At 39.7% G+C, this 24,461-nt stretch overlaps 1 protein-coding gene across 13 annotated transcripts in view; it reads right to left on the minus strand.

Annotated features, from left to right (window-relative positions):
- Window positions 1-24: 24 nt before the first annotated feature.
- The window catches only part of mical2b (microtubule associated monooxygenase, calponin and LIM domain containing 2b), a 55,029-nt gene continuing 30,592 nt past the window's right edge, over window positions 25-24,461 (minus strand). For 3 of the 13 annotated variants that reach the window (XM_058396748.1, XM_058396745.1, XM_058396746.1), the window contains exons 21-37: window positions 23,976-24,077; window positions 22,520-22,624; window positions 22,246-22,278; window positions 21,292-21,472; window positions 19,960-20,024; window positions 19,782-19,860; window positions 14,208-14,325; window positions 13,258-13,337; window positions 12,371-12,439; window positions 11,366-11,469; window positions 10,092-10,920; window positions 9,902-9,981; window positions 7,523-7,621; window positions 7,350-7,443; window positions 3,949-4,048; window positions 2,583-2,656; window positions 25-1,561 (exon numbers count right to left, since the gene is read on the minus strand). In XM_058396748.1, the coding sequence (XP_058252731.1) occupies window positions 1,377-1,561; window positions 2,583-2,656; window positions 3,949-4,048; window positions 7,350-7,443; window positions 7,523-7,621; window positions 9,902-9,981; window positions 10,092-10,920; window positions 11,366-11,469; window positions 12,371-12,439; window positions 13,258-13,337; window positions 14,208-14,325; window positions 19,782-19,860; window positions 19,960-20,024; window positions 21,292-21,472; window positions 22,246-22,278; window positions 22,520-22,624; window positions 23,976-24,077 (2,397 nt within the window). In that variant the 3' untranslated portion in view covers window positions 25-1,376. The other 10 variants (XM_058396747.1, XM_058396749.1, XM_058396753.1 and 7 more) reach the window with 10 other exon arrangements.

Here is a 24,461-nt window from a genome sequence, read left to right on the forward strand (position 1 = left end):
ACTTTATTGGGAGGAAATATAAGCGGAAGCACACCCAGACAACACAAGGTTTGTTTTTCTTTTTAGTTACAGTACTTCAGGAAGAGCCATGTAGGTGTTTAGGTGTGGTTTTGGAGACAGACAGTGACTCAGATGTTCAGTCATCTACAGGAAGTTCATTACACCACCTAGGTCCCCATACAGGGAAGAGTCCTGATGGAGGTCTTCCTCATACCCTGACAGATGGTGGGATGAGGATCTAAGTGAGGTAGCGTGGTGCAGTCTGGGGTGTGAGAAAAGCTTAAAGGTAAGTGGGTGCTGGTCTGTTTTTGGCTTTGTTGGCAAACATGATAGTTTTAAAACTGGAAGCCAGTGGAAGGAGCGTAGCAGTGGGATGGTGTGAGATCATTTGCAGAGGGGGAATGATGCTCAAAGGAACGAGTTGCAGGAATCCAGTCGAAATGACAGAGTGAACTACTGAGTAGTGAGCTTCATATTAACCACCACTGTGGAGTGAGACATGACAAAGACATTCAATCATCAACATGGACACAACAAAACAGGAGGAAACTAAAAAAAAAAAGGAGATTATAAAAATGATGTAGTATGTAGACACTTTTAAAATATCCATAAGCAAACAGTGTTTGCTGTCTTTATTAAATTAAATCAATCCAGGCCTCATGCGGCTGTCTTCCAATCATAAATTAAATACAGGACAGAATAAAGGACGTGACGAACGAGTTGGTCAACAACAAAACAGAACGATAACGTCATTGAACATGTACAAGTTTACAGACAAGCAGACAGACGCGTACAAATCAGAGCATCAACGTTACGTACAGTGTTAAAGCACCCTCGTGACTACAGTTCTTCACAAACCCAGCAGTAGGCAGTTTGAGGTGTTTTAGTGTTACACAGTGTGTTCTATTAGTGTTAAGTGTTCACGTGTTAAGGAAATGAAGCCTACTGTAAATAAACACACCTCAGTAGTGACGTTTACGGTTTACCACGAGGCAGATCTTGGGTCGATTTTGAATTAAAAAGAAGCAGCAGTGAGGCAACAGGGGGTGTTGTCTCAGGGGCTGGCTTTAGTCTGCTGCAAGATATAGAACGTGAAATGAAACGATTTCAGTCAGCGCCCAGCTCAGGCAGAAATATTCGGACATCTATGTAACATGGAGCTGTATCTGAGATAAAACCTTCACTCTGCATTTTTGAGTGAAAAACATAGATCTAGGATCTGCGTGTGGTTTGAGATTAGTGATTACCGTAAAGTTTATAAATCTAAAACTTTTGCTAAGTGCAGGAATGTTTCCCTTATTTTAGTCCAGATTGTGTGCATCTTCATCCTAAACCAACACACACTCTCTCTCTGTGCGAGTAAGTGTGTGAGACGGTCATGCCCAGTGAAACTGGTAGCCCTTGGAGAGGATGAGGCTCTCGAGGTCTCGGTCCTCGGCTTTTTCCTGTAGCCGTTGTTTCTCGAGCAGGCTCACCAGCTGATCTCTTTCCTCCACGACCTTCATCACCTCGTTCAGCAGGACCTGCTCCTCCGCCATCTCCGTCTCACTCTTCTTACAGTCTGCACAGCAGAACAAGCACAGAGTCACTTTCAGACACGTGTTCAACCGAGCTTATGTCATGAGAAGCATTATATACAAAACTAGCCATTTATTATGAAGAGTATGTCATTTATTCCTCTCCAGAACTGGTGTAATGAAACATGATACATAATTTACATAATACAGTGCTTATCTGTGTCATCTTTCATTATGATCCAAAGGTAGAAAAAGAATTGATCAGATAATCAATCTTCTCTATAATCAGAATTCTTGATAATTACAGAGTTATTTGGAGTTTTGAGGAACCAAGTCATGCACGATTACTAAGGAGTAACACAAATAACTGTACTGAATATCAGCGCTCGGTTGTAACTGTACGGTGTGATATCGTACTGATCGTACCGTATCGTTATAATTGACGTTAATATAGAATATCTGCCATTTCAGACATGATATGCCGAAAAGTTTTGTTCATTTTTTTTGCCGTCCCAAAGATACCTCCCACAGCTGGAGAGTGTTGCTTGTTGCCATGCCAACACACAGACTCCCTCACAGCCAGTAACCATAGTAATGGATTTGGTGTAATGAACTATCCGGAGAACTGAAATTTTATGGAGTGAAACAGACAAGCGAAGTGAACCACATGGTGAAATATATCAGACCTCCTGGAATGTCAGTTGTTCAGTCAAAAATATAGTTGGAGAGAGAGAGGGAGAGAAAGAGAGAGATGTAAACGAAAGAGAGAGAGAGAATATGAGCTGAGGTTAAGAGCCAAACCTTTACATTTACCACCAAACAGTGTAAATATAATTACAGCAGAAGATTTCTGCATGTTTCATGTTTTTAGTTATATTTGTAATTTTGATGAGAGTTAAATAAGGTGAGTAGTTGTCATGGTGATGAAACGATACGCTGTAATGACATCACACCTCTGGCACACCTCAGGTTCAGGTTCTCCACCAGCAGCGTCGTGTTGCTCGAACTGAACCTTACTGAAAAGTGTTGGAGAAGAGCAGAGATAAGTAATGAGTTTGTTCTCACCTTCAGTGGCCATCCTCCGTCTGAGATCCTGCTGTAGACGACTCTGTCTGTCCTCCAGCTCCAGCTCCTGAGCACTGCAACACACACACACACACACACACACACACCAAACATTCAAAGCTTATTTATAAGTATAAAAAACAACTCTCCCTGGCATTTCAGTCGAGAGATATCCAGTCTTGTGTCTTGTATTTTTTCTAATATATTCTTCCCAGTTTGGAAATCTTGGACTACTAACTGGGAGCATGATGCATCACAGAGCAGAGTAACACACTCAGAGGAAAGAGCTATCTGCCCTCTTCCACATACATGAGCTCACAGATGGCTGTGATTGGATAGTGCAGCTAACAGGAGAGAGAGAGAGAGACAAAAGAGAGAAAGAGGAGAAATGGAGAGAGGGAGAAGAAAGAGAGGGGGGTGGATGGAGATGGAGATGGAGAGAGAGAGTGAGAGAGAGAGAGAAATGGAGATGAGAGAGAGAGAGAAATAGATGGAGAGAGAGAGAGAGAGACGTAAGGGGGGGTAAATGGAGAGAGGGAGACGAGAGAGAGAGAGGGGGGGGGTGGATGGAGTAAGGGAGATGGAGAGAAATGAGAGAGAGAGAGAGAGAGAGATGAAACAGAGAGATGGAGATAGGGAGATGGAAACAGAGAGAAAGAGAGAAATGGAGATATGAGAGAGAGAGAGAGAGAGACATAAGGGGGGATAAATGGAGAGAGGGAGACGAGAGAGAGAGAGAGAGAGGGGGGGGAGATGGATGGAGTAAGGGAGATGAGAGAGAGAGAGAGAGAGAGAGAGAGAGAGGGGGAGATGGATGGAGTAAGGGAGATGAGAGAGAGAGAGAGGGGGAGATGGATGGAGTAAGGGAGATAGAGAGAGAGATGGAGATGAAAGAGAGAGATGGAGAGAGGGAGATGGAAACAAAGAGAGAGCAATGGAGATAGAGAGAGAGAAGAAATGGAGATAGGGAGACATAAGGGGGGGGTAAATGGAGAGAGGGAGACAAAAGAGAAAGAGCGGGAGATGGATGGAGATAGGGAGATGAGAGAGAGAGAGATGGAGAGAGAGAAAGAAGAGAACTGGAGAGAGGCTGACGAAAGAGAGGGAGAGGGTGGATGGAGAGAGGGAGAAAAAAGAGTGAGAGAAAAAGAGAGGAGAAATGGAGAGAAGGAGACAAAAGAGAGGGGGAGATGGATGGAGAGAGGGAGGCGAGAGAGAGAGAGCAAGAGAGAAAGAGTGAGAGATGGAGACAGAAAAAGATGGAAAAAGAGAGGGAGACGAAAGAGAAAGAAGAGAAATGGAGAGAGGGAGACAATTTTGGATACAAAAGAGAGACACAGAGAGAGAGAGAGAGAGAGAGTCTTACAAGATCACAAGCTCAGACTCGTATCTGGCCAGCTTGTTCTTCTCCAGGACGAGTTTAAACCAGGAGTGCAGGAGCTCGGCCTCGTCTGCTGACCTGTCTTCTGAAACACAAAGTGCAGCCATGCTCCACATTTACATACACACTAACGGTCATTTATTACAGTTCAAAAAGTGCTTTATTACACTCCCCAAAATTTGACCACCACTTAGAATTATTTTATTGTCCTCGATGTTGATATTAAAATAATTAATGTTAATATTTCTGTTACCATTATTATAAATATTGCTGCTGTCAAATGTTGTTCTTGTTATAATTTGTTGCTGCCTTAAATGTTCTTGTCGTCAGGGTTGATGTTGTTGCATTGGTATATTTTTATTGTATAATTATTGCTTTAATAATGATGACATCAGCAAAAATACTACTACTAATAAGAGAATAATGAATTATAATAAAAAAAAAAATTGTTGTTTTTGCTTTTATAATACAATAAATAAATATGGTATTTATAATATATGATATTTATATTCATTAAAAAACTATGATGATTATTATTAATTATGTCCACATGACTTTGTATACAGTTTTTTGTTTTTCAATCCAATATATTATATATTTTACATTATATTTTAATTATTTTACTGCAGCCTACACTGGTAACACCTTCCATTTATTCCAAAGGGGATATTTGTGAAATGTTTACATCAAGACTATGTACTGTACATGTACCCATCCTCTAATAACTGTATTTGCATTATTTATATCCCTTGGTTCATCACCCAGGACAGTTCTGATCATATCAGATCTGTGTAAATATTTCACTACAATAGTCATGAAAGACACGACAGCTGTGGTACCCGAGGCACCCCCTTCAGCAGTGTCCACGGTGTGTACGAGCGCGCTGTGCTGGCCAAGTCCTACTCGTTCCATTTATCACAGACTGGAACTGTCGGATAACAATGAAGCCATTCAGCCCCAAAGAGAGCGCTCTGCTCTTTCTGCTGATACAATGATCTACACAGATGAGTAAACACCGAGGACAATAGCGTAGCTGCTGGACTGCACCATCTGAGTCCATCATCTGACTCTGTACAGACTCCCCATCATCTACAGCTCAGGACGGCAGCGTTTCTATAAGAAAAAAATCAAACCGCGTTTCCTCTCATACAGTAAGTACACAATGAAACAGCGAGGGATATGAAACAGTCACATGGCTTCACTTTGGAGAACGTGCTTTCGCCTCATAGACGTAAAGATCTGGCAGAATTTATTTACACGTGGCATGTGCGAAGGTGTAAAAGGTTAACAAAGTATTTCCAAAAAGCAGCTTTTTTCCCCCCCACCTTCATCCTTCCAAGATGTTAAAAATCAATTTACCCGAACGCAAAATAACACACTTTGACTTTCAGGACCATGATTATAAACTCATTATCCATCCAGGCACCGTTACCTTTTTTTTTTTTTTTTTTCCATCCGGAAGAATTGCGGGCTTTAATAACCCTCGCGTATATGAACATTCGCTAAAATAATGAAACGTCAGACCATTTTGGAGCACTTTTCCCCTTTCCAGCCTATTTACGGGACCCATTACCTCTACAGTCATTTCGGCACAATTTGTGCTCTAAGTGGCTATTTGGTTTGAATGCAAATCGCTATTACTTGAACGACTAATTTCAACCCTTTTACAAAACCCTCTCACATCGAGGCACAGAGATGAGGACGGCTAATACGGCACGGCCGCAAGACGACCGGATGAAAGGGAGGGAAGAAAAGCGTGCGTCGTTCGCCACAAACCCTTCCCCCTCCAACCAACTTCATGCAATGACCTTGCAGTTTTCTTTGACTTGAAGAAAAGCCATATAGTAGCGCGGGTTTAATGGACGCACAACACCAAGGCTGAGTGTAGGCCTCGGCATTCAAGTGTTCCTGATTCAAAAGATTCAGACCTGCAAGACTGCATTCCTCTGTGTGATTCCTTTGAATTAGCTATAGTCCAAGAATTGAACGAACATTGAATTAACTAGAATTAGTAAAGAAAGGAAAGTAACTTCAGGGTCACAGGCAACTGAAATGATACATTAAGAATAAACGTGTTCCTATACAAGACAGCATATTTTGTACTTAGATACCTTTTTAATTTTTTTGTAGGTAACACAGTCGTTCGCACGTTCGTCTTTAGTATGTGGTTTTTGTGCTGGTCAGGGCTGCGGCGGATCCGGAGCGTATCGACGGAACGCTGGGTGTGATATGTGGACGCAGTACAAAACACAATCTCAGTCCTTTTTGTAAGTCGTATGTGATCCAAATTCGATCTGAATTCTTTAAGCGACTCTGTAATAATGTGCCCTGATGTTCGTGTCTGATTACACGATCAGACAAAAGACTGCAATTAAAGATATTCACTACGTTCTGCTTCATTTATTTGTTCAGACATCTGGTGCAGAAAAGGAGCTTAAACAAACACAAACATTCTTCAAAGTGAGTCTGATGTCATAAGGCATATTTTTCATTAGTTTTTTAGGCATTAGGCATAAGTTTTATTTACTTTGGATCATCGTCAGTTTTGTATTTGTAGCTAGCTGGTGAGTTTGGTGTTTATACTACGCCGCATTCCTATTGGTGGAGTTTAGAAGAGCACCATAGAAGCGCTCACAATCACAAACGTCTGACCAAAGACAAAAAGCTTCAACTAATATTAGAGCTCAGATGTTTTCTGGATTTTCACACAACACTGAAGCAAATAGTGAACAAACTATACACAATTTCACGCATCTGCACTCCATAGGCAATCCATATGAATATAAGACTGTTTCTTCACTTTTTCTGTTGGGGATAGGTGGAGAGAGACGATTTGCTGTGGGCACAGTGAATCGTCTCTCTCCAGCGAAAGAAGAAGAAAAGAAGTGCACACATTTCTTCTGTCCATTTATAGAACAAAACCAATTCATCTGCCAATAAGAAATTATATGACTCTTGTAAGCTTGAAATGAGTAAATATGCCTAAAATACACAACACAGTATTGTTCTGTTTTGTTCAGATGAAGTGATGGAGCTGGTGCATCTCATGTGCAACCAGAATGTTTTTCTCTAGAGGAATCCTTGCCTTTGTAAAGCGCTGGAACATTAATAAAATTTGCAATAATCAGTAAAAAAAATTGACCATGGATCTTCACTCATGACCAAAGATTTGTTATGATGTGCGATTAGTTTTGCCTTGGGCTGAAAATAATAACACAGTGCAAGAAAATCATATTGGTGCAAAATGAATGACAAAGCTAAAATATTTTGAATCAACATTAAGTCTATGTGAATTTTCTAGAAGTGATATTAGGGTTTAGGGTGAATTTGACAGAAGTATCCAGAGATTTTAAAGCCATGGCCATGTGATGAAGGAAGACATTTACCACTCTCTCCTCTGAGGACCTTCTCCAGCACTACTCCCTTCTCCTCCAGAGCTCTCTGCTTCTCCTCAACCTCCTCCAGCTGCCTCTGGATCGCCTACACACACCGACACACACTTATAGCTACAGCTGCGTAACATCTGTATGTGTGATGTGATGCGTGTTCATGCTCCTACCTGAGCCCTGTGAAGTCGTTTCAGCTGCTCTCTCTTGGTTTGCACGACGAGTGTTTTCTCCTGCTGCTTTCTCCGTCTCTCCAAGTTGCCAGATTCAGACTAGAAACAGCAAAAAGAGAGATAAATAAACATAAAGCCAGCTGGACTGAACGTGTCTCACAATGAATCCTTTCGTCACTCTGGACTGGCTACTGTCGAACAACAACGCTGCTGAATTCTTGATTCTGATTGGTCAGAAGATATTAATGAACCACAGAATCAAAGTCTAATAATGTTCTGCTTAATAACCTTTTTCACCAGTACACTGCTATTCCAGTCTGTCGGAGGAATGGAAATGGACTCAAGGGACGTTTTTAATCAGTGTAAATAAATGAATGATGTTCAGGCTGTGAGTCTGATCTAAAACGAGTCTGTCGGCTTTCAGTGTGCTTTAGACGTGTTTTTCCCTCTGTTGGAGAATCTTTCACAGAATTTTACTGGTTGAAGATCACATTCAATTCAAACTAGACTGGCCCATCATTAGCTTCAAGAATGAAGAGACAACAGAGTCAACAGAGAAGCTTCAACCACCTTGTTACTAACACACACACACCAGAAAGATCCTTAAATTTGCTTCAAACATATAGGAAGCTATTGAAGAAAAACTATTTCAGATATTTGGCCTTGCCGTGACCAGAACCTTGTTAGGATCAATTCCAAAAATTGAATCCATTCATCTGCTGGTTATAATCATCACGCCGATAAATCTGACAAACAGTCAAGTGCTCGTCCTTGATATCACACTAACGAGAATCTCGGACCAAAGCGTAGCACCTTTCCTGTTCAGTGGCGTAGACGTGGAAAGCGACTGGTGAGGAAATGTTTATAGATGCTATAATGTAAAAGGTGTTTGACAGATGCTCTATAACATTAAATGCAACTATAAAATACGTCTTTAAACATAATGAATACAGAATGTAATCAGTGGCGTATTGATGTGCTGCAGGAGGAAGAAATGCTGTTATTTGCACACACAATTTGTACATTTATAGAATCTGCATCTGTTTTTTTATTATTCTTATATGATTATACGGTAATCCCCCTCTATATCACGGTTCATATATCGCGGATTTTTATTTGGAACATAACTAATTTTTTTGCAGATTTTCCCAGTATATCGTGGTATCCTTATAGTGAATTGTTTTCATGTTGAAATAAGGTAATTTATTAATAAAAATATAATTAAGTACAAAATATAAACATTAATTAAAATAAAGTAAAATGTTTATCAATATATATATATAGTTATATATAGTTATTTTGATATAGTATATCAAATACTGTACACCGTATTGTTGTTTAGGAAAGCGCGGGATGCTGGGGATGCTGAAAACCTAGATACAGAACAGCTGGAGGAACGAGTCTGACCAATCGGAACGCCCCATTCATTTAATCACGGTTTTGATTGGCTGCTGGCTATGCGTGCAAAAGGGTAGCAAAATTCTCCAGCATCCCAGTTCTTCACGCGTCACTGTCCCGAGTGTTTCGTTTTGTTCTGTGTACATTGTATTTTTATGCTTTTTCTGCAAGCCCCATTATGTCGCCCAAACGCTCTGCACCTTCTAAGGCTTCTGGCAAGGAACATACATAAATACAGTACTCACTATAAATGTGATATTTCTACGAATTTACCCAAAATTCATCTTGCTATATGCTTGCAAATGTTTTCTGTGTGTGTTTAAAGAGTGTGGGAGGGTCATTTACAGCTTTAAAAAAAAAAAAAAAAAAAAAAAAAAAAAAGATAAATGAGGAATTTCTGTAATTTATTATTATTATTATTTTATTAATTTTTTTTTTATTTTACAGTTTTCTTATTGAAAACAGACAGAAATAAAACCCTCTTCAAGCTCATTTGGCTGAAATGAAGTAAGCTTTAAAATTCCATTTCAATTATGCATTTTCAGCCAGGATGGAGATCAAAAATATTCTGTAACATGCTTAAAAACAAAATGCATGATTTGTTCAAGGATGCTTTAACGTTAACAAACAATTTACGGGTCTTATATCAGTAGTAAGACTTTTATCAGTTAAAGAAAATATCAGCATCACGGCAGTTCTGTAAGTGCTCTTGAATGCTGGTGGAGATTGAAAAAAGCTATTCAGCGGAGTCAATACGCGGCGTCCTTTAAATACGTCATGGATATATTCATCAACGGCTGCTTTTCAGACAACGTAAAATAAACTGCCTGGTGCATGCAGAGAGCAAGGTTGGTCTCTACTTTCTACTGGTTTCTCAGTTATTGAAATAAATTCCATTTTCCGATATGAATTGTTTAGTATGAAAGCAGGTTTAAAAGAGAGAAGAGTCTCAAAGCAGTATATCTTTTTTTTTTTCTTTACCCTTTGTGCAACGGATTCCTGGTCTTCCTCGCTGGATGAATAGTCGTCTTCGTGTTGGTGTTGCTCGTGTTGCGACGATGCTATGAACATACACATAAAAAAAGTAATAAAAAAGTAATAAAAAATGATTATTAACGACAAATTAAGAACTAAGTGATGTTTCGGTCATGATGAATAAAAGGTGTCACACCTTTGTTTCTGAATTTGGACAGAATGCTCCAGACGTCCTTCATCTGATTGTCCGTCTTGCTCCTGTCTCCTCCTTCGTTCCTCTTCACCCGCATGGATGAGAAGAAGTTGAGCTTCCTCTGAGGCAGGGAGGCCGTGTCGTCTTTGGAAGCCCTCGATGGCTTGTTGCTGAGCGTCACCTGCTCCAGCATGGCCGTAATCTCACTCCTGCCTGCCGTTCTGCTCTGGCTTCCTTCCGTATCTGCTCTGGAGCGTGTCAGACCGTCCCCATCCTCCTCCTGGTTCTGAGCGGAGACGCCGAACAGGAAGCCGAAGCTGAAGGAGCCCTCTGACAGAGGCCTGGCTCTGCGAGGACGGTTTCTTCTGATCACTTTGGGGTTGTTACCTGCTTCAGCGAAGGATTTCCTCAACACACTGGCCCACAGCTGGAATCCTGAGAGAGGAGGGCTGGGCTCAGGTTCAGCGGAAGCTGGACTCGACGCTGCTTCAGATTCTGGACTGGTTCGAGCTTTGGTCGAGTTTGCGGGTTTTCGAACGTACATTTCTGCTCGATCTGTCGCCGCAGTCGTGGATGAAAACGTTCCAGGAGTGGCCAGATCCCAGTCCAGCAGCCTCTCTTTCTCCGACAAAGACAGAGTGAGCTTTTTCTTTGTGCTCAAAGCGCTCTGCTGGTCCAGGGCTGGTGTGCAAGTGTCGGGTTGCTGCTCCGGAGATGATTTGGGAAGGGATATAATTCCATGAGTGCGATAAAGGGGAATCTCATCTACAGCTGATTTCTCTGTTTCCTCCTGTAGAGGGCAGTGAGAGTCTGCAGCATGATTTTCAGCTTCCTGTAGGAACAAGATATGTAGAGAGAATAAAAACCTCACAGCAAAATATTTCAGGGTGATATACAGCAACACACACACACACACCACTCCTATTATATCCTAGTTTCGCAGAAATTAATAATGAATTAAAATTACTGAAACATTCAGAAGCATGGGTGTTTCCACATGCAGTTTTTAAGCTTATGGCAAAATAAAAATTGAGTGTGAGTGAACACGATAAAACTGCTTCTGGAAAACAAATGGAGGACGTGTCAACGTGACCTGTGACACTGTAATAAACCTGCAATAACAGTTTATAAACTAAAATAAAAATGTAATTTCAATTGAGCAATTTAAAGGTTGCTTATATTGAATCAAATGCCTGTATTAAAATGATGATGTTATTTATTTATTATTTTATTAATTGATTGCATGTAATTTGTGTAATATTTTGACTTTAACATACCGGTATATGTATCTCCTCAAAATCAGAATCTCCATCCTCTTCTATAAGAGCATCACCTCCATCCCCTTTTTTGTCGAACGATTTCACCAGATTCAGAGGCAAAGCTGTGAGACAAGAAAATAATTATTTCTGTAAGAAATGTTTGGGAATAAATTTCCCTAACAGTGATTCCCACAATATTTATTAGTTATAATACTTATATACTGTATAATATTTATTATATTATTTCAGGCATGAAGTGGTGTACACATGCCAAAGTCTATACATTAAATTTTAAGAAAAAGGACCTTCGAAATTATTTAAATTGAATAAAGTGGGGGTTTCTTACAGTTGTTGTAATAAAAGACAGTCCGACAGTGCCCTCTATTGGATAGTGAAAATTACCTGCTTTATTTATTTATATTATATATATATATATATATATATATATATATATATATATATATATATATATATATATATATATACACATATACACACATTTAAAGTTAATTAAAAACAGATAAATAAAAAAATAAAGATTTTTAGATGTTTAATAAAAAATACATATATATCTGTAATAAAACAAAAATATTCAGATGACTAAAATCACTCCACTTAACTCCATAATAGATTTTTCCCCCTCACATGAGAAGGCGGCATCTATAAACATCTATGTAAATAAATGATCATATTATTTTAAGTTAAACATCACCATATTATTACATCATTAATAAGATCTAAAGGTTATAATAATCATTGTTGTACTTTTCATTCTAAAAGTTTGTTTGTGTCAGGCATGAACCGTTGAACCGTGGCCGTACTGACGCAGAGATACTGCTGTAAATGGATTGCGAGTTGATTTTAAGGCAATTAAGGGTTTAGGAAACAATAAATGAATGAGAGTCGGCTTAGTGCAGGTATGAACAGGAAATAGGAGCTGGCTGCACCTTCAGCATGACACGTTGTTAAATTGACTTAGTGAAAGAAGACAAAGTGTGTGTGTGTGTGTATGCATGCTCTTACTTGCTCTGATCTTTCTTTTCCAGTTATTGTTTTTGATGGTGATTTCTCCCCTGGTGTACGAGCGCTCCACTAAACACACAACACCGTGCATCATTAACAAGCTTCTCTATAAACAACCACAATGAAACGATTATATCTAATTACGTTCAGGCATTGTTGAATTCTAGAATTTCAGAATTCCTAGATGATTACGGTAATTAAGATCATTCGCATGTTCCTCTGTTGAATTCTGCATTCTGATTGGTCAGAAGGTGTTAACGAATTTTCTGTAACAGCAGATCCGACTGTACTTTCGGTACGCTAACATTGTAGTGTTGCTATAGTAACGGCTAATTGGCAGGGACTCATATGGGGATGGCTCACAAAAAAAAAAAAGTGAGTTGTTGATACGGTGAAGTTTCCTATCAGGAGACATTTATTTAACTACTTTTGGAAGGAGTCTACAGTGTTTTGTAAAACCGAGAAGTTTCTGGTTTTGGGATCAACTACTGTATATAGAGCTGCTGTAATTTTTGGACAATTATATATTATAATCATAAGTACACTGCTGTGATATAAGAGGAATAAAACACTGAAATAAAATATTCATCATTATTTAGATAGAGAGCCATCAGGTGGAGGTGTAACAAGGTGATAAATGTACATGAGCTCAACAGCTGCTGTTTAGCTGAATTGGTATATGACCCTGAGCAAAACGTCCAGCCCAGCCAAAACAAACAGAGCCACACTGAAGTGGCTGCTTTTAGACTACCGCTCCCAGATCTACTGATAAGAACAACAGAGGCAGAGAGAAGACAGGTGAGGTGAGGAGGGGAGAATAAAAGAAAGAGGATGTGTTAAAAAGGCCTGGATAAAATGAGAGTTTACAGCAGGATGTACAGACTCACCCGTGTTGTCCTGTGGAGAGCTCGGACCGAGCGGCTCGGACTCTGTGGTGAGATCGTGAACTGAAAGGTCCCCGACCCTGCTGCACAGGAAGATATTATAGCAAAGATGTTGGAAAAAAGGCAAAAACATTTTGTACCCCCCAAACAGAGTAAGTTACTCGCACTTTATAATGATCTGATGTGTTCATGTCAAGGTTAGAATATATAGAATATAGAGTATATAGAAGCACATTCAGAAATAAAGATGGATAGGTACATAAAAAGATGAGAAGATGGATGGATTGGGAGAGACAGACAGACACTTATAGGGCAACAGGAAGGCTGAGAGAGGCAGACAGTTCGACTGCTAGACAGGCCAATAAACTGACAGTTAAATGGACAGAGACAAACTAAGAAGAGACGGACAGAAAGGCAGGCCAATAGACAAATGAAGACAGACCAACAAACAGAAAGACAGACGAAGCAGCCAGACATGCAGAAACAGAAGGATAAGACAGAAAATCAGAAAGACCGACTGGTCAGATCAAATTACAGACCACAAGACCCATGTACAGGCTGACAAAACACTTACAAGATAGAGAGACTGATATACAGACAAAGAGTAAAGATAAATATAAATAGACAGACAGGTAAAGTGACAGACTAAGACTGAAATTTAGATAGAAAGAAAAATAATAGGATGACATCTAATGCGCGTGTTGTAAAAAATGAATGAAAAACACATGATTTAAATTAGTGTCTGCAGCCATACAGTCTACTAAACTCTACATCATTTGGTTCCCTCTGAACATGAGAAGGAGAAACTGAAGAAAGAGAGCAGAAATCCTCGGTGCTGCTCTTCTCTGAAACCAGCACTTACGTCTGAATGATGTTTGTTTCAAATATACGGCGTTACATCAGGAAAAAATGGAGATTTTGGATGTGAAGGGAAGAGAAGGGAAGTGATGAACCTGTGGCTGATGAACTTGGGAAGATCTGAGTGTTGTGGATCGGCTGAACTCTCGGCCGTTTTCTCGGGGTCCTGCGGAACTTTCTGGATGCTGTCTTCCAGCGTCAATGAATTTATTCCTATTGTGTTTACACAGAGAAAGATACATGTGCACGGCAATAAAGCACTTGCTAAAAGCTACTGATGAAGAGACTGTTATATGTCTGTTCAAATCTTAACATGTTTAAAGCCTTGGGTCGTCTTTACACACAAAAAAAAAGTTTTTCTTGTTTTTTTTTTTTACTTCCTTTAGAGTATCGTTATCTCAATTACTACTAAATGAAAAAAAAAAAGGCAGAGCTAGGACTCCATGAGGAAGCCGTCCACCAAAACTAGTGAATAAATAAAAGGAGCATTATTCAGAGAAGCAACCAAGAGATGAAGTGTAGAGCTTAACATGATACTACCACCACCATGTTTCACTGTAGTGATGGTGTTCTCAGGTTGATGACCAGAGTCTGGTTTCTGTCGAATGTAAAGCTTTGTGCTGGGACCAGAAATGATTGATGTCATTACACCATAAGTCTCTAACACGCCTTCAGTCAGGATTTCATCCCAGCTTTGTGGAAGGTCCAGGATATGGCTGTGTATAGCTTCTTCACATTGAGATCTTTTCACATCCTTCAGCTTCACCTTTGACCTTTTGGTTGTTTCTCTGACTAATTTAATCAGCCTCTTTAACCAGTTTCGATTAATGGCCTTGTTTTTTTCCCTTCCAGCTAGTAATAATGGATTTAATGCTGGGATTTGAATTTTTCTAAACAGCCTCTGATACTTTTGCAGAACTTTGTCCTGGTCTTTTTTGATAGCTCCCTGCACATCATGATGCTGCTTTGTTGATGTTTTCTAATAATCTGTTTCTGGGTTCTTCCAGCTACTGATCTTGACATCATGTGACACTTCATTCAACTAACTAGGTGAATTCTGATGGCAACTGGTAGCGTCAGGAATGACGACTTAGATCATTACAGCTTAAATATGTGGGTGAATCAAACAAAACTTTAAGTACACTATAAATGAGAGAACCAGCATTTTAAACCTGTTCTTAATAGCCCTTTCTACTGCTGTCTGAAACAGGATATATTTTTCTGACACAGATTTGCATTAAACAATGCTAAACAAAATTCTTTTGTTTATTTAAATATTCAGTTTATTTGACTGTATATTTGTCCTATGGACCATTTTGTGTAGATTTCTGACCCATATTCCCAAATATGTTCATTAAAAATCCGGGTTCTACAAAAAAGGTACTACAAAATGTGTTCAAAAGCAAGGCCTTATGTATGACAATCCAGAACCATGGCACCTAAAGTCCAAAGGTCCATGAAGCAAAGCCAAGGAAGTCTGTGATTCTTTTTAAAAAATTGTTGCTATGATGGTGTTTGTTATAGTTATATCTACTGGACTGGTCACTTGAACTAGATTTGATCCAAACCTCAAAAGCTCAAAAATAACTAGGCCTATGAAAAACGACAATTACTGTTTAGTAATTTAAAATTCCCGTCAGTAAATAGGAAATCTTAAGCTGTATAAAGCTTGAGAATCTGAGCTGATCATATGAACAGGAAACCTCTCGCTGCTGCTGAAGAAGCCTAAAGGTACATGAGATTACTGTGGATGGTGCCATCTAGAATCCATAAAGATGGATTTAGTCTGCAATAGATTGTCTCAAACAGTGCCTAAACTTTAACAGAATAGATGAAGTCTAGTCCTGGATATTTTCCACAATCGCACATTTTGACCACAGATATAGAAGAATGATTTATAATCGCACTGGTAATCCAGTCACTCAGATAAGGATGGGCTTTCTTTTTGGGTCTCGAGGTGTCTTCCTTATATCGTCTCAGGGAGTTTATCCCTCACCGCCGTCACCTCTGGCGCGCTCATTAGGGATACATTCATAATTTAAATCCTGAAGTTAGATACTTCTGTAGGAGTTGCTTTGTTAAAAGTGCTATACAAATAAACCTAAGAAATTACAGACTGCTTCAACCCAGTTCCACTCCAAGATGTCAGAAAGAGCTCATTCCCAAAAAGGCTTAAATGTCAGAGGAATATGTTTAGAACGCTATAAGAATAATCATCATCAATTTTAGTTTTTGGAACAGGACATCAAGGACCATCTCGGAACAAAGGGTATTCCTGACTGTGATGACCATTTAAACAATACTATTACCTGACCATTTGGATGAGAACACCTTCATCAAGATCTTTGTCATTTTATTTTCTTTACACAACTGAATTGAATTGAGAACATGCGTGATAAATGGACTGGTTGCTGCAAGACAGATGCATTTTCTCCATTTCTTGTTTAAATCTGCGATAAATCAATCACCTTGTGATGTCATAACCATTCACACGAAAATATGATAGTCACTCTGATGGAATTTCACCGCAGGAAAAGGACAGAGAGCAGAAAAGACCCAAAAGAAAAGACCCAACACCCTTCTGGACACCAGCGATCGAGTTCTACAAGCAATGGGTCTGATGTATGCACGGACGGAGATTTAGGCAGCACGAGGGGGTTTTTAGTCGGGTAGAAAGCCTGCGTTAACGAGACGCACCTTTCAGGTCTACGGTGAAGAAAGTGCAGTCAAGACATTAGAAAAAAAGCGGAAAAGTTACATGTGTGGGTATAAACGGCGCTGGTGGTGTCGTGTGGGTTCACTTCAAAAAGTGCAGAGGGATGTTTTTCTTTTTGAGCAGCTAATCTTTTCTGCACCTGGACCAAAATAAATAAAAAACAAAAAGGCAGAAACAGAAATCGAGTTGAAAATAGATTTATTTAATACGTACAGGATTGAAAGTGTAGAAATTACGAACATGTGTCATGTGCTAGGTAATGTACAGACTTGATAATAGAGAGAACTAGAAATTTACAAAAAAAGAAATTGTTAAAATTGTTAAAACTACAGAAGGATCCTTCACTAAGTGGTGACCTCAGAACAAGACAGAGGTCTGGAGTGCGATTTGGACAGTAATGCAGCCTCTGCAACAGACAGCAATGCAAAGACACACAGAGAGAGAAAGAAGAAGAAATACAATTTATCCGCTTTTTTTGTTTTTAAAATGCATTATGAAAGGCATACGGAAAAAACGTGCAAAACCACAAGGGTGTGCTTTCACATGCAGGCTGCTTGGGGTTTCTGCTAAGAGTTAGTTTGGGATGGGGGGCTGACCACGATCGGCACGTTCATACATAAGACCCATTTCGCAAGCGGTTAAAGACAGACGTAGCAAAACGAGACCACACCCTCATCACCCGTCTCATGCAGGCCAATCACCTTCAGGCGACACCGTTCAGCCAATCAGGGGGTCGGAGCATTGTGAACATGAAACAATCTAACGGTAGGGTGTGGATGAAGGATGAAGAGAAAGAGAGGAAAGAAATTCAGAAGGAGGGTTCTTGAAATGTCAACAGAGCAGTACAATTCAGACTTGAACAGAAGATGTATATAATACTGTTACTGTGAGGCTTTGGGGGAAAAAAAACTGACTGAAGTGATACCGTTCGGCGTTTCTGCTCACAAACTGCACACAAAAGTGGTTAGAAGTTAGCAGACACCTCAGAGTAAAGTGCTCTTAGTACACTTAACAGTCAATTAAAAACCTTTAAACTAGAATAAAAGAATACTCCAGTGTGTGGGCTCCAAATCATGTCTAATCTGCTGTGTGATTTCCACAAAACAGAAATCCTCCTGAATCCTCAAAGCCCTTGATAATACACGTTTTAGAGCGGGGCCTGAATCAGTCGTATCATTGAACGCTTAAATATAAATGTTTATAGAATTAGACACCCCTATAAAACAACTATAATATTCTAACACTCCCAAATTCTACAGTATGTCTGGACAGCTTATTATTATTACATAATTATATATTAATTTTCCTGACAAACAATAAGAATACAGTGGGGCACATCTGATATAAATGCTGCCTAATTATTCATTAACTAATCAAATCAATCAATTTAGAGACCCAGCCTTGTGAAATCCATAGGTCAAAGTTCATAAAAGTGTCCACAATATATATATATATATATACATATACATATACATATACATATATATATATATATATATATATATATATATATATATATATATATATATATATATATATATATATATATATATATATATATACACATATATATATATATACACATATACACACACACACACACAAGTACGTGGTCAAGATTTAGCAAAGATTTTCTTCTGAATATCATCAGGAACACATTACACACTTTCCGAAATGTTTAAGATCATAATCACTGGACGTAATCAAGCGCACACGCAAGCAATCAGATCTGATCCTCAAAGCACTCGTGTGGGTTTAGCTTTTCATTCCAAGCATCATGCAGGCACTACACCTGATTCCACCTGTTTGCTCAGCTGGCAGATTGGTTGGTTGGAATGAAAACCTGGACCCACACCAGGAACTTTCCCTGACTGGACACCTCTGGTGTAATGCAATGCATCTATGAAAGAATATTAAAAAAATGTATAAAAAACAAAAAAACAAACTGTTGCATCTTTTCTACAGACTTAATGCTTCGTTTACAAATACAGCATGTTTGACTGAAGGAATAAAATGGATCTCAACGTCTAAATTATTCTCTACAAGCTGTGAGAGGAGTTATGGGTATATGGCACCCGCTGTACCGCATCACTACACTAAGACTCCCACTATTTTTTGTGCATTGTGGGATTTAACGAGTGCAGCAAATACGATTTATGAAATGGCTTAATTAGTGTACTGTATGGCTAAAGGATCGGTTTCATTCAGTGCTTTTTAAATAAACTTCCATACTCCACCTACTGATTTTCATCCTCATGACTTTAGTGCGTTATAGAACTTTGTTTCTTAGTACAAGCCTTTGTTATACAAATGATGATCTCTGGAAATCACACATATGACAGACATAAAAAAACAAAACAAAAACACTGGAGTATTCCTATATTACTATAAAAATACTGATGAGTTTCTCTGTCCTGTCGTCCCTCTTTACCTCACGTGTCGACGTTTTCCCTGATTTCAAACACCTGCCTCAGAGGATTAGCTCGTTAACATGAACAAGCCCTTAATGAGACAAAAACTGGTGTTTAAGCAGGAAAATCTTCAAAGTGTTCAGTGCAGGAGTGTAAAATGACCAATACTGCAATGATGAATAAAGAGGCATGAATTTGGAGGAATGTGTGTAGATTTGGCACAATTTGGAGTTCAAATACTGATTAAAAAAAATACAGAGAAGACTAGATAGAGAGTGCGGGAGTCTGTTGGACGCCTGGCTAATGCTCTGCTCACTCTATCGCGATCATGGTGTTTAGGATTTTTCCCTCGAGGCCAATCTGTGAGGTTGTCTCATACAGAATAAACAGCAGAGGGATGCCGAGGCCCAGAAGTTCAGAAAAGAAGGCATAGTCGTCTCGCCGTTCTCTGAGGTGTAACCATAAAGCCCAGGCCACGCCATGCATCCAGCCGGTCAGCCGGCTCACGTGCAGTCGTTTCCTAAACAGGGAACTCTGGGTACCTGAAGGCTGCATGTGGAGGCTCCCGCTGGTGGAGAAACCGTCGGTATCATCGGGCACGGACACGTTGCTTCTGTGGACCTGAAACACACACACACACACACACACACAGGTGAGTGTGTGTAAAATAACCAGTGCATAACCAATACTCACAGGAAGTTCTGAGGTGATGACCATTACCTCTGGCTTTCGGAGCCTGTGGCTGGTTTTACGCTGGGAAAAGTGCAGCTTGCAGTAAAAAGTACCTGCGAAATACAAACAGTTTATTCAGCAATATACTTGCCCAAAATCCTTACTGGGTCTTAATGTCACCTGGACGTTGATTATTTTCCTAGAACAGCATGTCTCCTAGTGATTAATTCCACAGCAATTTGCTAAGTAATAAAAGTTTTTACTGTAACACTAACAAATTTGAGCGTGTGCATTAACAGAGCTGCTGTTATACAAAATTAATCATGAATCCTCTGACCAATCAGATTTAAGAATTCAACAATAACAAAATGATGTAATTCTAGAATTGTTTCATGTTCTAACACTCGGTTAGCTACTAGTTGATGAAGATAATTCGACCGATCAGAAATCAGCAGCGTCGTGGTTTAATTTAATTTAATATAGAATAACTTCAGTTATGGCTGCAGTACAGAGTAATGCTACATTCACACACACACAGCGATTTTCAAGTGATCTAGTGATTTCCGGTGACATGAGCGCAGACAGCCGTTCCTGACTAGGTGTGGACGTGTCCAGCGACACAACAAAGTTGATGCAAATATGGAGCACCTCGATGCAGCAACTTCCAATGGGAGTAAATTTACATTTACGCTTTCCCTACAAAAGGTTTTATTTTAGCTGAAACAGTATTGCTATAGCAACCGGTTGTAGGAACACTTACTGGTGACTTCATAGTACAGCAACTGGTGACTTGTGTGAGAAAGTAGCTCAAAGGAAAAGTTCATTTCCAGAACAAAAATCTACAGATAATTTCCTTACCCCCTTGCCATCCAAGTTCATGTCTGGACACGCGTCCAGGAGCTAGTCCTAGATAAGCTTTTGTGGTTTGAAAGTATACAATTTTTTATTTTTCTAAGAAAAGGACCGATGGCTTGGCTAGATAAGAGCCTTCTTCCTGGGCTGGGATGGTTTAGATCTCTTTGAAGCTGCATTTAAACTGCATTTTGGAAGTTCAAACTCACAGGCACCGTTGAAGTCCACTACATGGAGAAAAATCCTGAAATGTTTTCCTCAAAAAACAATTTCTTTAAGACTGAAGAAAGAAAGGCATGAAAATCTTGGATGACAAGGGGGTGAGGGAATTATTTGTAAATTTATGTTCTGGAAGTGAAAAACACATCTGGAGTCTAGTGTGGGATGAAGGAGGGAAGGAAGAATATGAGACACCATCTTCAGGAAAGGCCTACTTCTCCTACAGGTTTGCTGCCTATAGCGCTGACGTCCTCCACCCCCACCCTCCTGTACACCTGGCTATATAGATGATGAGTGTACGAGTTATACCTTGGTCAAACACGTGTCCTCCCAGCCTTAGTGTGGCGCTGCAGACTTCACAGCGGAAACACTCTCGATGGAAGAAGTAGCCCTCTGCGCTTAGTCGCTCCATCACATACACACGCTTCTTACAGAAGTGGCATGTGTCACTGCCGCCCATCCCGGGAGCGAACTCCTTCCGCAGGTTCACCTGAAACACAGACACACAGAAGCAAGGTCAAAAATAATAATAATAAAAGTGTGGATTCTGAAGGAGGAGATCTGAGGTGTTTCTCTCGGCTAATATTTCACACTCATGAGACATGGGTTGTGTTGAACGTATAAATAAAGCTGCTAGTTAGATGTGTGTTTGTGATTAGTGCTTCGGTACAGTACATTTGGAAATGGAGTGAGGTGTTACTGAACAAGCAGGCAGCGTTTCAACATTAGGCCACAGCTGGAAGATTTACCAGTACAAAGATTTTTTTTTTTTTTAAGTAGTAATACAGTCTATTTAAAGACTATCAGAACAATTTCAGCATCATTCTCTGACATGCCGTGAACAGGGTTTTGGAAGGAAAAATGGACCAATCACCCAACGTGATCTGTTCTCTACAGTGGTGCGTTCTCATCAAAAGAATGTCCCCTCACCTGGCTTCCTGCACCGAGACACAGGTTACAGCACCTTGCATAAATATTCTCCTCAAGAACATTCCCACATTTTGTATTATTGTGACCTGGAACGAAAATCAGCGAATTCCTCCAATTGATTTACACAATATGTCTGTTTACTGGAAGGTTGTGAGATATTTCTTGTGAATATTCTCAAAATGTGGAAAAGTTCAAGCAGGTGAACACACTTAACAGTCACATAAACCAGATTACGGCACATGAGGGTTAATCGGTATTGCTGATTAAACGGTGTAAGACGCAAAGCTGGTAAGTTGTTATGAAATTCAGCCAGGTTAGTTCAGTAATTTTTACCGAACCAGACTCCTGGCATCTCCTGGCCTCGGTCTGTAGATGAAAAATGAAAACTATTCAAATCAAAAGCCTCCTTTTATTGAGGAAATATTGAAATTGAGGAAAAAATGGCAGAAAGACACCCTGATAATATGACAGAACAAAGAAACTCATGACACTGCTTCAAGAAATTAGCAATAAATCTCTCCCTTGTAAGAGAAGTCAAATGACCCGTTGTAGAGATCGTCATTTAAAAAAAGACCTTGTGTTTTGCCCCAAGTGCCATCCTGCTTACCAGTGAGAGGGTATAAGGGTTGTTGGGTCTGTGATCAGTTTCGTAAAGGATGGCCAGAGTGGCAGCTTTAACACCAATCACAGAGGAAACCTTCCCCACTGTCCTCTAATTCAACAAACAAAAAACAAACAGGTAAAGTGGACAGGAAGTGAAGCAGGAAGTATGCTGAGAAAAAAAAACCCAAAACATGCACAAACCCATACAAAACATTATATATTGCGACTTCATGCACAGTTGCTGGCTTTCTACAACAAAAGCAGCTCAACTCATGCAGAAAAAAAAAAAAATCTATCGTCTCCTAAAGTTTCCCAAACTATCAGGCGTGAAGCAAAAAAAGGAGTGATGTGTCTGAAAACATCTGGAGCTGAAGGAGAGAGCCAGAATTCTGTGTTCCCATTGAACAGTGTGTACCATGAGGTCAGCCAATAAAGATAGCGGAGAATTACTTGTGAACTAAGAGATAGCAAACAGAACAAAACCTTAAATCCAGATTAGTGCCTCGTCAGGGGCTCGAATGATGTAACGGTGAACTGATGTTACGGAAGGTATCTAATGTCACAGTATCAGCTGCTTATAAACATCGTATAAACGTTTATTTGAATAAAGAATGTGATGCTAATTTTAAAAAACACCAGTTATACAACGTTATAAGGTGTAATTATGTTCTTGGATGGCTCTTGACAACAGGGTGGAGACCAGACAGAGAACTTTAAATTAAAAGAAAGAGAAAGAAAGAAAGAATTAAAAAAAGAAACAAAAACACAAACAAAAAATGATGTGTCATTTATACATTTCTTTGTATTCATTCAGTCTTGACCGCTGGATCGATAACTTTTAGCATCTATCAGAAGTTTTTGTTGTTGATCTTTCGGCTGCTCCCTACGTGCAAGTTTTATCTTCTTAAAATTACTAGTGAGGGTATTTTTCTTAGCAGATAGGCCTTTAAACACAAACAGGTATTTGAAAACAAAGCATTAGCTGCATCTCACACAACATCTTGCACACTATACACTTACACAATGCACGATTTACTCTAGCTCTTGTTGGAATTTTCAGTGTAAACACACTACTCACTATATATAGTACAAAATAGCTCAGAGTAGTGCACAGGTATGCACACCTGAAGAGTCTGTTATGCTTTGGGGGGCATTTATTTATCTTTACTACCAAAGCTTGGCTCCACTCGTGCACAAGCAGAACCCACAGTATTGCCTGAACCTGATGGGCGTGGTCTCTTCCAGAGTCACCCTGCCCCTTTCCCCAGGGCACATATGCTCTCTGAATGGTTTGATGATGATTATGGTGATGATGATGATGATGCACATCATGATTAGTGATACTCTGGACTTAACACTCACTAGACCTCAACACAAATCCAGATGGTTTTCCATGCAGGAGGAGTTTGGAAAATGCAATTCCAACAAAACATGCCAAGTCTCCAGGAAAAACCAAATACCTGTTTTGAAGGATCGAGGCATTGGACACGTTTGATCTCAGATCGACTTTTAAGCTCCTGGTGATCGTGAGGCATCTGCTCTGATACAGCACATCCGTTACACTACAATCGAACAGGAAACAAACTTGACAGCTGAAACAATAAGAGCATTAAATCGCCCGGTTTACTTAACCTAATTTCTTCACACATTTTGTTCCTGCTGGGGTCCGGTAGAGAGTGCTAGAGAGCGAAACGTGAGAATGAAAGTGTAGACTCCCGTTAGCTCTGTGTCAATGAGGGCCAAACAGCCAAACATGAGCAGATAGGTTTTCAATGGCTGTGGCCTGGGAGGATGTCAGCAGCACACTTATCCCTTCCACACCCGATTAAAGGAGAGATTTATTCCTGCAGATGAACCTGGTCCTTCATCCAACTCATTTACTGAACAATAAATCCTGCAGCAGCTGCATGTGTTTAACACACATGGGAATTACTAAAAACATTTCT

Source organism: Hemibagrus wyckioides, linkage group LG08 (genome assembly GCF_019097595.1).
Source record: "Hemibagrus wyckioides isolate EC202008001 linkage group LG08, SWU_Hwy_1.0, whole genome shotgun sequence".
Classification (NCBI taxonomy): domain Eukaryota; kingdom Metazoa; phylum Chordata; class Actinopteri; order Siluriformes; family Bagridae; genus Hemibagrus; species Hemibagrus wyckioides.